Source organism: Thalassophryne amazonica, chromosome 12 (assembly GCF_902500255.1).
Source record: "Thalassophryne amazonica chromosome 12, fThaAma1.1, whole genome shotgun sequence".
Taxonomy (NCBI): Eukaryota; Metazoa; Chordata; class Actinopteri; order Batrachoidiformes; family Batrachoididae; genus Thalassophryne; species Thalassophryne amazonica.
In genome coordinates, this window is record NC_047114.1 from 74619612 (window position 1) to 74634335 (window position 14724).

At 41.2% G+C, this 14724-nt stretch overlaps 1 protein-coding gene across 1 annotated transcript in view; it reads left to right on the plus strand.

Annotated features, from left to right (window-relative positions):
* The window catches only part of agap3 (ArfGAP with GTPase domain, ankyrin repeat and PH domain 3), a 213041-nt gene that overhangs the window by 85054 nt on the left and 113263 nt on the right, over positions 1-14724 (plus strand). The window contains exon 12 of the mRNA XM_034183336.1: positions 9224-9376. Coding sequence (XP_034039227.1) covers positions 9224-9376 — 153 coding nt within the window. The remainder of the gene's footprint in view (positions 1-9223; positions 9377-14724) is intronic.

The following is a 14724-nucleotide window of genomic DNA, read 5'->3' on the forward strand; positions in this document are numbered from 1 at the left end:
AAACAAAACAGAGTTAGCAGCTAGCTAGACATCCAGTGATGTCACCATGCTAACGTCTGCAAAATGTCTTGTAAATCACTCCAGAGGTGTCATCAGGTTACGAAACCAGCATTTTCAGTTTTAAAGTGGTTTTTACAGATATATCAAATCAAATCAATTTTATTTATATAGCACCAAATCACAACAAACAGTTGCCCCAAGGCGCTTTATATTGTAAGGCAAAAGCCATACAGTAATTACAGAAAAACCCCAACGGTCAAACGACCCCCTATGAGCAAGCACTTGGCGACGGTGGGAAGGAAAAACTCCATTTTAACAGGAAGGAACCTCCAGCAGACCAGGCTCAGGGAGGGGCCGTCTTCTGCTGGGACTGGTTGGGGCTGAGGGAGAGAGAATCAGGAAAAAGACATGCTGTGGAGGGGAGCAGAGATCAATCACCAATGATTAAAAGCAGAGTGGTGCATACAGAGCAAAAAGAGGTGAATAAAAAAAAAAAACACTGGGTGCATCATGGGAACCCCCCAGCAGTCTAAGTCTATAGCAGCATAACTAAGGGATGGTTCAGGGTCACCTGATCCAGCCCTAACTATAAGCTTTTTCAAAAAGGAAAGTTTTAAGCTTAATCTTACAAGTGGAGAGGGTGTCTGTCTCCCTAATCCCAATTGGGAGCTGGTTCCAGAGGAGAGGAGCCTGAAAGCTGAAGGCTCTGCCTCCCATTCTACTCTTACAAACCCTAGGAACTACAAGTAAGCCTGCAGTCTGAGAGCGAAGCGCTCTATTGGGGTGATATGGTACTATGAGGTCCCTAAGATAAGATGGGACCTGATTATTCAAAACCTTATAAGTAAGAAGAAGAATTTTAAATTCTATTCTGGAATTAACAGAGAGCCAGTGAAGAGAGGCCAATATGGGTGAAATATGCTCTCTCCTTCTAGTCCCTGTCAGTACTCTAGCTGCAGCATTTTGAATTAACTGAAGGCTTTTCAGGGAACTTTTAGGACAACCTGATAATAATGAATTACAATAGTCCAGCCTAGAAGAAATAAATGCATGAATTAGCTTTTCAGCATCACTCTGAGACAAGACCTTTCTAATTTTAGAGATATTGCGCAAATGTAAAAAAGCAGTCCTACATATGTTTAATATGCGCATTGAATGACATATCCTGATCAAAAATGACTCCAAGATTTCTCACAGTATTACAATAATATAATAATATATGAGTAAATATATATGAATATATATGAGTAATCAGTAATATATGAGAAACATGTTATAGTTACACATAAATAAAATAGGTTTTGAGCACCAGAGAGAGACCAGCCAGTGACATCACGGTGCCGCTCTACTCTGATTGGCTGTCACCACCACCCCTAAAAAAACAAAAAAAACAGATTTGCAATATTCATAGCATAGAATGTGATGTTTTAACCTCTTAAAATACTTCTTAAAATAGCTCAAGCTTAGCCATCTTTGAATGTGTCCAAGGTCTGTGTCCCAGGAATGCCACAGTGTTCAAATTAACATGGTGTTCCCTGTTAATTTGAACACTGTGGCAGTAATGGGACTGATGTGCACAGACAGACGGACAAATGGATGGATGCAAAGCCTTCTCGATACCTGATGGCCATATTTGATGGCCTCGGGGTAAAAGCACGGTGGCAGCATGATGGATTAGTGGTTAGCACTGTTGCCTCACAGCAAGAAGGTCATGGGTTTGATTCCCACCTGTGACCTTTCTGTGAAGAGTCTGCATATTTCCCTGTGTTTGTGTGGGTTTCCTCGCACATTTAAAGACATGCAGGTTAGGTGAATTGGAAACTTTATAATTGTCCAGGTCTCCCTTGCAAAGACGTCTCAATCTCAATGGGACTAACCTGGTTAAATAGATTAAAAAAAAAAAGCAGCTGTGTTTTAAACTATCTTAAAACTTCTAATGCTCATGGTATTTGCAGCAATGTTTTTGACTTTTTTGGTTTGATGATACTTCTCTAGAAATAACCAGGCATGCTTAGGTATAATGGAGTGAGTGAGTGTGCAGGTGAGCGAGTGGGTCCACAAAATTTCCATCCGTAACTCAGTAAAAGCTACTACATATTTAGCTTTGAACTTTTGATTTCTGAGAGAGAGGAGGAACCAGTCAACCTTCTATTTTGGGCCATGGTTGGCATCTTTGAGTTTAATAGGAATGTTGGCATGTTGGAATGTTGTGTAAACATCAAATCTACTCATTTAAGTGAAGGGTAAGTGGTACATGGGAAGCAGCCTATTCCCATGAAACTGGAAAGGGAAACGGACGACAAAACAGTGCACAAAAAAGTTCTACTGTATATATTTGTATGTATTTTTTGTGTGGATTTCTTCCCATGTATTTTCCGCCAGGACGCAGTGATGGCATCACTGACACCAAGATGGCAGATTATCTGAGCGAATATTAATAGGTCAAGTAATAGGTAAAAGTAATAGGTAATCTTTTCCTTAATATTATAGTAATTCTAACCTTATTGCCCAGTCACACGGCACACGACGATTCCTGAACGAAGGGAAAAAGTAAAAAACATCACAATTTGTTGAGAAAGGTGGACTCTGACAGAATCTGTGGAGATCTGTGCGCACGGTGGTGGACCACCTGCTCCTCGTCCAGAACAAAAGAGGGATCATCTCCATCATTATCAGAATCCACACTGTCTGTCGACACGCTGTGCGCTCCGTCTTCCTCCAATTTAAAAAAAAAAAAAAAAAGTGTTCCATGGTCACTGCTGTATCACAGTGTTATGTTCTAAGCCATATATATTTATTTATAACAGAAAACTGTCAAAAGGGAGAATAAATATAAATATACGTGTAAAGATGATTGAATATATCAGAGCAGTAAATTGATAAGTGCGTGTGAACGCGTGCATTGACTCACGTGTGGTTATTTCAACCAGCTGATCACTGATCCACAACGTGAATTCTTCCTTCCAGAACAGCTCTTTATGTCATCATTTTGATTCATCTGCCTGTTGCCACATGTACAGAAGGACTGGATTGTCATTCCTACACTCATATTGTTATATTTAATACAAAATAATAAGCGCACGCAGGAGCTCCTGCTGCCGCTGATGCTGCATTCAAGTACCGTCGCAAATTACACAACTTTTCTGGCATATGTAAGGTGCCTGAGCCCATTGAAGCTGCCCCCCCCCACAGATAAAAAAAAATCCAAGTAAGTACGCTGAGTTTGCCCTGTAATTTCCAACGGTACATGAAGCAGCAGCAGCCTCAACGCTTACAAACCGGCTTCTGCACTGTGTGAAAACATTCAGTTGCTCCAACGAAGTCAAATTAAACGATAACGTTACAAAAACTACACAAACAATTAAAAAACGTCAAGAACGACATCAAAAGGAGACACAGATGAATTGTTTTCGTTGCCCTTCGTTCAAATTTTTCAACAGTTTAAAAATCCTGATGTAGCGCCAGCTGCAGGAACGAAGCTGCGCGAAGGTTAAACGATGCCAACGAAAGTCCAGATTTCTTGTTTCTTCAGGGCTTCATCACCCTTCGTTAAGTGCCATGTGACTGGGCCTTTAATCAACATTTTAAGTGAGATGCATTCAGGAATTTGTAGGAATATGCACAAAAATTAGCACTTAATTTTTGTCTCATGTCATACAAAGCCCGCCTTAATATATAGAGAAGCTCTCCAATCCTGTTGTACTTTTTGTATAATGACAATAAACGACAGTCAAGTAGAGGCAGGTTAATGATGTGTACACACTCCGTTTGTGTACACAAAAAAACAGTACTGAATTGAAAATATAAAACTATACCTTAATGCTAACTGTTAATGCTAATGCTGTTAATGCTAATGTTTAATGCTAACTATACCTTAATGTTTCACTGCTTCCCCTCATTAAGTATTTGTACGTCTTTTTGCAAGATATGACATACTTTTGCAAGATATGACAGATATGACAAATAATTTATAACTATTTTACTTCGGAAGTACTTATAATTGTATTGATATTCATTTATTGTGGTGTTATTTTATTTTTATTTATTTATTCTTTTTTTGTGTCTGAAATATGCTGCTCTTGGCATTTGATTTGCCCCTTGGGGACAAATAAAGTTTTTTGAATTTGAATTGAATTTGATACCTCTCACTGAAAACATTGTTTGAGAGATCATTGAATACATTATCAACCTTTTAATATTTTTTGGTAAATTCCATATTCATAAATGCAGAGTCCTGAAAAGGAATTGAAACAGACGTCTGGCTGAATTTGAACAATATATAAGCAGTATTAAGCTTATAGATTCTCCCAAATGTCATAAAACTGTCAAGCTCTATAAGGATTTTTTAAAAGAGAATTAATGTTAAACAAACCCTTTACTTTAGTTATTTTATAATTTATTTTATTTTTTTTTATATCTCTTTCTATTGTGGCCTTGTCCGTAATGTATTTGTTGAAATACAGTTTTGGGGAAAAAAAATGTGAGAGACAAAAAAGCGATTCTTGGTGTGCTTATTTATTTTCAATCAATAAATCAACTTTGTTGTGATTTGGCGCTATATAAATAAACAGTTGCCCCAAGGCGCTTTATATTGTAAGGCAAGGCCATACAATAATTACGTAAAAACCCCAACGGTCAAAACGACCCCCTGTGAGCAAGCACTTGGCGACAGTGGGAAGGAAAAACTCCCTTTTAACAGGAAGAAACCTCCAGCAGAACCAGGCTCAGGGAGGGGCAGTCTTCTGCTGGGACTGGTTGGGGCTGAGGGAGAGAACCAGGAAAAAGACATGCTGTGGAGGGGAGCAGAGATCAATCACTAATGATTAAATGCAGAGTGGTGCATACAGAGCAAAAAGAGAAAGAAACACTCAGTGCATCATGGGAACCCCCCAGCAGTCTAAGTCTATAGCAGCATAACTAAGGGATGGTTCAGGGTCACCTGATCCAGCCCTAACTATAAGCTTTAGCAAAAAGGAAAGTTTTAAGCCTAATCTTAAAAGTAGAGAGGGTGTCTGTCTCCCTGATCCGAATTGGGAGCTGGTTCCACAGGAGAGGAGCCTGAAAGCTGAAGGCTCTGCCTCCCATTCTACTCTTACAAACCCTAGGAACTACAAGTAAGCCTGCAGTCTGAGAGCGAAGCGCTCTATTGGGGTGATATGGTACTATGAGGTCCCTAAGATAAGATGGGACCTGATTATTCAAAACCTTATAAGTAAGAAGAAGAATTTTAAATTCTATTCTAGAATTAACAGGAAGCCAATGAAGAGAGGCCAATATGGGTGAGATATGCTCTCTCCTTCTAGTCCCCGTTAGTACTCTAGCTGCAGCATTTTGAATTAACTGAAGGCTTTTCAGGGAACTTTTAGGACAACCTGATAATAATGAATTACAGTAGTCCAGCCTAGAGGAAATAAATGCATGAATTAGTTTTTCAGCATCACTTTGAGACAAGACCTTTCTAATTTTAGAGATATTGCATAAATGCAAAAAAGCAGTCCTACATATTTGTTTAATATGCGCATTGAATGACATATCCTGATCAAAAATGACTCCAAGATTTCTCACAGTATTACTAGAGGTCAGGGTAATGCCATCCAGAGTAAAGATCTGGTTAGACACCATGTTTCTAAGATTTGTGGGGCCAAGTACAATAACTTCAGTTTTATCTGAGTTTAAAAGCAGGAAATTAGAGGTCATCCATGTCTTTATGTCTGTAAGACAATCCTGCAGTTTAGCTAATTGGTGTGTGTCCTCTGGCTTCATGGATAGATAAAGCTGGGTATCATCTGCGTAACAATGAAAATTTAAGCAATGCCGTCTAATAATACTGCCTAAGGGAAGCATGTATAAAGTGAATAAAATTGGTCCTAGCACAGAACCTTGTGGAACTCCATAATTAACCTTAGTCTGTGAAGAAGATTCCCCATTTACATGAACAAATTGTAATCTATTAGATAAATATGATTCAAACCACCGCAGCACAGTGTCTTTAATACCTATGGCATGCTCTAATCTCTGTAATAAAATTTTATGGTCAACAGTATCAAAAGCAGCACTGAGGTCTAACAGAACAAGCATAGAGATGAGTCCACTGTCTGAGGCCATAAGAAGATCATTTGTAACCTTCACTAATGCTGTTTCTTTACTATGATGAATTCTAAAACCTGACTGAAACTCTTCAAATAGACCATTCCTCTGCAGATGATCAGTTAGCTGTTTTACAACTACCCTTTCAAGAATTTTTGAGAGAAAAGGAAGGTTGGAGATTGGCCTATAATTAGCTAAGATAGCTGGGTCAAGTGATGGCTTTTTAAGTAATGGTTTAATTACTGCCACCTTAAAAGCCTGTGGTACATAGCCAACTAATAAAGATAGATTGATCATATTTAAGATCGAAGCATTAAATAATGGTAGGGCTTCCTTGAGCAGCCTGGTAGGAATGGGGTCTAATAGACATGTTGATGGTTTGGAGGAAGTAACTAATGAAAATAACTCAGACAGAACAATCGGAGAGAAAGAGTCTAACCAAATACCGGCATCACTGAAAGCAGCCAAAGATAACGATACGTCTTTGGGATGGTTATGAGTAATTTTTTCTCTAATAGTTAAAATTTTATTAGCAAAGCAAGTCATGAAGTCATTACTAGTTAAAGTTAAAGGAATACTCGGCTCAATAGAGCTCTGACTCTTTGTCAGCCTGGCTACAGTGCTGAAAAGAAACCTGGGGTTGTTCTTATTTTCTTCAATTAGTGATGAGTAGTAAGATGTCCTAGCTTTACGGAGGGCTTTTATAGAGCAACAGACTCTTTTTCCAGGCTAAGTGAAGATCTTCTAAATTAGTGAGATGCCATTTCCTCTCCAACTTACGGGTTATCTGCTTTAAGCTGCGAGTTTGTGAGTTATACCAAGGAGTCAGGCACTTTGATTTTGCCATTAAAATTGACTAACACTCCTCAAAATAAAATAATTTATCAAGGCCAGGAATCATCAAAGTCTGGAGACTAAATCACAGCGCAGCAAACGAGGTAAAAGCTGACTGAGTCCAAGTGAAATTTGCCTTTCAATGCGGGAACAGCCGCGGAGGCATGGTGCGTGCGTGCTTGAACGCGGTGAATTGTAGCTATCCCTCCGCTCAGTGCTTTGCAGCAGCAGCAGCGGTGGGGAAGACCTGCTGCTGCTCGGTGAGAACAAAGACTAGATCTAACTCGCCAAACAACAGAAAAGTCTTCAGTGATGCCAGGAAAAGTCGCTAGATTTGTTGCTAGTCGCCTTTGAGAAAATAAGTCGTCAAGAGGGTTTGGAAAGTCACCAGATTTAGGGAGAAAGTCCCCAAGTTGGCAACATTGATTGCATGTAACCAAAACACCTACTTTAGCTACCTGCCTGAACAAGCCCAGACATGTCCCACTGTGATAACATTCCTATGTAATCTAATATATGAAAGTATACTTGCACATTGTTATGTTTAAAGTTGCTAAATATGGCCCAAACCAGGTTTGCTGGTCCTCATTTGTATCTGTTATAAACAAGATTTCAAACCTGAATTTGCTGTTGGGAAAGTGTAGGAACACGGACCCACAACAGGGGGCGCAAATGAACGGACAGTGGAGTAAGTCAAAATAACAAGCTTTACTGTTGTGAATGTGCACAACGAATACAACCAATCACAGCAATGGACAACAGTCAATTCACAAAAGTGTCGTGTGGGCAGGCTCGAAGATAGGAGACGCCTCTCCAAGGTAAGACCGGAACCACACGGCTTCCTCCGCCACAGGACCCCGGGAATACTGGAGCCGCCAAGTCCCGAACTCCCAGGTGGCCACTGCCTCCGCGTGTCGGACCTGGTACTGCTGGCGAGGAACAAAGGACAGTTAGATGGGGACGCGTTTGCACCCAGGACTTCGAACAGCAGGGAAGTTACCTCCACCTCTCGTTGGAACAGTAATCCACAAACTAAGCACAAATCCAAAAAGATACACTCCGTAGCTTTGATACGTTACCTCTCTGGTAGAAACGATATCTCGGCGATGAGGTGGAGATGCCGTCCTGCTGATATACCCCAGTGATAATTGCCGTCAGCTGTCTCAGGTGATGGGTGACAGCTGTTACCTAGGCTGCTCCTGTGGGGCGGCGGCGCCCTCTGGTGCCTGGAGCCCGCACTCCAGGCAGGGCGCCCTCTGGTGGTGGTGGGCCAGCAGTACCTCCTCTTCAGCGGCCCACACAACATTTGCAGTAGTTTTTATGGAGTTGGTGATGGACCCACTCACTCACTGACTTGATTATGCTCATGCTTTCCCTGCTAATCACTGGGAATATTTATATTTTTTATTTATATATTATTATTTTGGTATTGTTTTGGTATTATTATTATTTTATTTATATATATATATATATATATATATATATATATATAAACATGATCCCCCACAACCACATGTAGCCATAAAAAACAATGTTTCGCAGTATGACACCTTTAATGTATTATGGAAAGCATTTTGAATGACTGCTGTGCATGAAATGTGTTGCATAAATTAACTTTCCCTTCTTTAGTGAACTACGTGGTATAATCCAGGAAAGAATTATTCATCTGGATCTGTAAAATAGATATTTGGAGGATTTGAAGCTGGGAGGTGACCACAGGGAGGGGGGGGGCTTCTGGCATGTGATTTGAGAGAGACATATTCCACATAATTCAGGATATTTCAGCGCTTTAGCTGTTGATCAGGTTTGCGTTTGTGCGTGTAGTTCTGGCGTGTTGCAGAGGCTGCGTGTGAACAGGAGGGAAGGACCCCACATGGTGCAGCCGTGCCCATGAATTAGTAAAGAGAACCAGGCGTCTACGGTTTGCCTGATTGGAAGTTAGGGAGAGAACGCCTGCTGACGCCAGTGGAGATGGATGTGGCAGTCAGAGGGATGAGGCGAGATAATTAGCGTTCAGAGTGTATCTTGTTAATTAAGGGCTAATTAGAGGCACAAGCAGAGGGAGAGGGGCTTTTGTGTGACTGTATGGTGGTGGTGATGGGGGGTTTGGAAAAAAAGTGCACAGATAAGGCAGTCGTACCAACGTAATACAACACGAACTGCCAAACAACAGTTAAAACAAAGTTTCCAAATATTCCTTCAGGTCTAAAGTTAGAATTTAATTGAAGGACATAAGAAGTCAGGATTCATTTTATTTCATGGTGCCTGTTTGTTTTTTTTTTTTGTTGTTGTTCTTTTGCAGGCGCTCCTCATTCAAACAGCAGCACATCCCTCCAGACGGGCGGCTCCATGTTTAGCAGCAGTAAAGATGGCATGCACCCCCGCTCCTTCTCCGTGTCAAGTGCCGACCAGTGGAACGAAGCCGTCATCAACACGAGCGCCAGCAGCGGTGCCAGTAAGGCCACCGGCTCTCACCGGCTCTCGCTCTCCTTTCACTCATCTCGCGGTGTCAACATCTGATGTTGTCTAGCAAAACAGAAACAAATACAGTACATTATTACCCTTCAGCGAATTGAGGCACCTTTTCTCTATTTCCTTAGGTGAGAAATTGCTCGTTTTCATAATTAGGGGAGAAAAACCTTGTGATCAGTTTGACCTCTTTTGGCCGCTGCTCTTTGATAGAAGCAACAGTTAGCTCAAAGGAACGGATGAAAGGAGGTTACTTTAGCCGTCGCACTTAGGCTTCGTGCCTCCGCGTCACATCGTGCCCTGTCACTGTACTTGAGCAAAATGAAACAATATATTCACCATGCATGTCTGCTCCCTCCATTCTGTCTTTACCTTCCCTCTCACCCCCCCCCCCCCAACTCTGTTTTCCTCTTCTTTTTTTTTCTTTCCGAAGAGGAAAATGAATGCTTTTCGGGGGTACCATTCATCACCAGTTATTTCCCTCTCTTTGTGGTTGGCAGTAAAAAAGCACTTAAATGCACATCAACAGAATAACAGTCATTTCCATGCATGTTTGCACTCTGGTAGTTCTCATTAGCGCGGCGGCGGCTCCCCCCCTCCCCATGGGCTCCCAGGGGCCCCGGCAGTTTAAAGAGCGCACTTTACGAGCGCTGCTGGAGTCCAACTGCACGGCCCTCGTGGTTCCGCAGACAAGCCTGTCTCTCATTTGGAGCTGCCAAACGATCAATTCTGCCTGGACGCCGGCACTTCCATCACCCCCTACCCCTGTCTCCCATCAGCAGCATGCCCAAAGCAGAATTACTTAGAATCGCGGGGTCCTCAAATAAATGAGTGCAAGTGTGTCTTGGTTCTGTGTGCAAATGTGTTCCTGCAGAATGTGTGTGTTAGCGCAGTAAAGTTTTCCATGTGGAGTGTTTGCACCTGCATTACAATGTATGCCAGTGAAGAAGGGAAAAAAAAGTCCTCACACTGCATGTTTGTGTACATGCATTTGGCGGTCAGTGTCCACCGGACAAATGGAGAAACTCTCAGAAAAGCACTGCCGCAGTATCATCTGTGGAAATAAAACGCCTCAGCTTTTCCATTTGCACATGTGCTAAACTGAAAAGCCCTCCATATTAACATAGCTCATTAACCAGCATCCAGTCTTCAACTAAATCAGATCCACAATTTGCTCCATTATTTTATTTTCTTCAATTATTTTCATGCTACTCTTAAGGTAACCACAAATGAGCTCGAATGAGGCAAATGAGCTGAAAATAATATTAGATACATGGTGTCAGATGATCGATGTGTTGCCAGCTCTTCTCTGTAATCAGTGCATAGTCAGTGCAAACAATTTAAGAGGCTTCTAACATACGCTGCACAGAAGTCTTTGAGCATCCAAAACTTTTCTTCCTGTTTTTTTTTTTTTGTGTGCATACTTTCAGTTTCAGAATCTGAATTAAAGTGAGGGAATATGAGTGTAGTGCAAAGAAACATAAAAATATAAACCTGATTGAAATGCGACCTCGAATCTTTCATCCTTATGCACCTTCGATAATCAATAGAGGGTGTTGCACATTGAAAGGTGTTCATGTTTTGCCATTTGAATTGACTTCGACCAAGCCCAATCACTCCATTATCCTTGGTGAAGGTTGCAGGTTAACGTAAAATGTGATTCTCAGATGCAAAAACAGCAGATTGATGGTTCGCTGCAGAATGAATGCATCTTAGGCAGGTAACCATTTCCATATTATTTAAAGAATGTCCTCATTTGTAAAACCTATTGAGGCAAAGGCAGAAGCAAAAGTAGTAATGTCTCTTGAATATTGAGTGCAGATTTTTGATTAAATCCCGATCCAATTTTTCTGTTGCTTGCATTCATAAAGGCATCCATTCTTAACACGCAGAGTGCTTGTTTAGGTCCTGTCCTTGTTGGTACACCTCTGTCTTTGAATTTGGATTAAAAGCTCCATGATTGAAATCATCCACAGAACAGTGTGAAGGCAGAACTTAAGTCATGGTTAAAGTGTGAGAGAGGTTGTTTCACTTGACATCAGGGGACAGTATTTTAGTAATAAAGTCGGTATTTCCTGTGATTACCAGGGCAAGTATAGGATTAATAAATTCTGTCAGTGGACCACAGAATTTCTCTACTAGCCTGTCAGGTCTGGGAGCATCCACTGGTGCTGCATAGTGCTTCATCCGCCAGACCACAGGCCTACCTTGAGTACTGGATGGCACTCAAGGCAGGCAACCGGGTCACCCTCACCTCTCAAAAGTAATCTGTCTTGCACAGCTAGTTGAAATTTGGGTGTTCCCTTGCATTTTTTTAAAGCACAGTGCTTGAAAGAATGCACGGGGCCACCCATGATACAGAGGCACCTGTGTGCTGGATAATCACAGTGCTTCACAATCAAGATACATCATCATTGTCACATGGCATCTGTTGCTAAGGGATCGTCCACTGTACGACTGTGCCCAAGGCCAAATCTGAGGCGTGTCATGCAGATGGCCACCAGGATCATCCATTCCCCCAGCAAGGATGACCACCTTCTCTCAGTAATCCATTAAAAAAAGTTTAGATATAGACATTTGGGGGTTTCTGATGCATACTATTAGTGATCAGTGACCCTCCCATTATTGGTCATCTAGATATATTTTAACACGAGCAGTGAACATAACATAAAATAAAGACAGAGAGGCCTATCAAGTGCTTGTACCTTGTTGCTAATGACAGGGTCCTGGTGGTCACTAAGACCACTGTTGTTTGTAATCAGTATAAAGTAATCTGCATGCTTTGGTTCAAAATTGCATTTTTAAACTACAATACATATTCCAAGGATGCATGGCTGCACTATTCTTACCTTCCCCTACCAATAGTGGGCTGCTTTTAAACTGGGATCTGCAAGTCTTTATGCCATCATAAGGTAGACAGAAGATGAAAGAAGCCTAAATACTGAATGTCAGCAGGATTTGTATTGATAACACCAGTTACTGAAATACTGTGAAAGAGATTACGGTTTAATCTGTCTGTGGACATTTTAACTAAAAAACTGTGCAACGGTATCATGAAGTTTTGTGCAGATGCAGTCTTTCCATCCGAGAAGAGTTGAAGAAATTCTCCTGGTACTGATGTACCTCAAACGGTTTTGTGTTTATTATGAAGTTGCAAACATGTAATGGGCAGAAATAATGGAATTCCAACATTCCTCCCCTTTCAGCTGAGTGAGGTAGTAATGGTTTTCTGTTACTACATTGATACAAAAATACATTTTCAAAGTGTGCTGTGTTGTTCAATTTGATATAGTCTGTGTTGTTTTAATGCACTTCGGCCTAAGGACTCAGATATAGTCCATAGTAAAACATGTCATGTACCTTAACCCTATTGGCCCGTGCTTATCATAGTTTCTGCATCGTGAAGCAGATGAAAGCATGATTTTGTTCAGACTGCCAGTTCAAATCAGATTTATTATTTATCTGATTCTCACTAATTGACTCTCCAATTTATATAGAACAAGTGGCCAGATCCATAAGTGACCAGTGTGTCTGTGTGGCAGTCCTCAGCTTCCATCTTATCCACATTGATTGCGATAGTAATGAAAGTCTTAGCCACATGGAAAGGGGTCATGTGGCTGATGTCCAAATGCTGCAACTAAGCCCACACAGAGCTCTGTAACTCACAGGTATGGATTATGAAAATAATCCATATATATATATATATATATATGTCTAAGTTGACATCACCCTGCCACCACACAACCCAAAATAAAACAAAAACACACACACACACACCACACACACACACACACACACACACACACACCACACACACACACACACCACACACACCACACACAACACACACACACACACACAAAAGTCCAAACAGAATGTAAAAGTCTCATACAAAAGCAGTCACTGAAAATGCAGAGTGTGGAATAAAAAGCTTCAACAAAGACAAATGATGTGGACAGCTTGAGCAGCAGCTGAAACACTGGCATATGTGAATACGCAAATGTGCAAGACTCCTGCTCAGGTAACACATATGTTTGATGTGCAGTGTGTTTCTGACGTGATGCACTAGAGACGTAGCAACACACACCTGATGTGAATCTGAATCTCAGCATTCAGACCAAAATAGATTTAGTCTGAATGTATATCAGACCACCTGTTACTGAGGCTTGAAACACATTTGGAAAACACTGATTTCATGTGACTTTTCAACTTGCAGCATGAAATCCAATTCAAATCAGGTATGCACATAAATCTGATTTTAACTGACAGACTGAACAAAGTTTGATTTTCTCTGGATGGGACGCTAGTCCTTCATGAGATAAGGTACCTTGGTACTTGCATGCATTTTGGCTCCGCACTCTCGCGGACTTCGTCGTGACAATGCCACCCACTGTGTTCCCAGCTGGATGCTGCACTTTATGTGGTAGCTTCTCTGTATATAAAATAATTATTTTGTTGCGGATTAATCATTTTTTCTTTGGCTGTTGAAAACACGTACTAATCGCTTCCGGAATCACAGAGGACCGTTCAGCTGCAGCTTTTTTTTTCTCTTTCTCTCTCCTGCACTTCATGAGGTGGAGAATGCAATTGGAACAGTCTAAAAGGTAATTATTTGTAATGTTTATACTGTAATGGCTTGGTAAAACAGTTACATGTTCATTCCTTCTCATGAGCAGCTGTAAAAGTATATTTATGATAGATTTAATATCTCATTATAATCGATCAGATGAGCTGCGCTGTGATGCGGTGCACTGATGCAATTACTCGCTCTCACGCAGTATTTTTTAATTGTTTGCATAATGTTCACGTGACTTTCACAGAATTAATGCATGACAGAGATTTTGAAAATTTCAAAATTTTCTTTGCACACTTGCATGATGCCGTGCACAGTGTGCAACAGTTTACAATGGTTTGTGACAAGTTTACTCTCCTGCACGGCAGAGTGCGTGCAAGTGCGCGGATCAAAGTTGTGCAAGTGTCAACGCGCCTTTACTCTCCAGCCAAGGAAGCTCAAAGAAAATGACTTCTATTGGCCCTGAGACCTATTTGTGCTGGTGATTATTCCCAGATTCTAAAACGTGAAGTAGATCAGAGTCTAGGACTGGACAGAACACCAGTCCGATGCAGGTTACTGCACCAGCCAAGGTCAGAACCCATTTACAGCAAGGTGCATTGGAACAAGGTAGATGATGTGCCTTGTGAAAGGACAAGGCAGGTAGCCTCAAGCAGACCCACCTGGAAAATGAACCCTGGTGTTTAGTTTGTCCGTTCAACTTCTATCCCACAGAACTGCCAAATGTGTGAAATATTTATTCGGATAGAGGTGACTTTAGT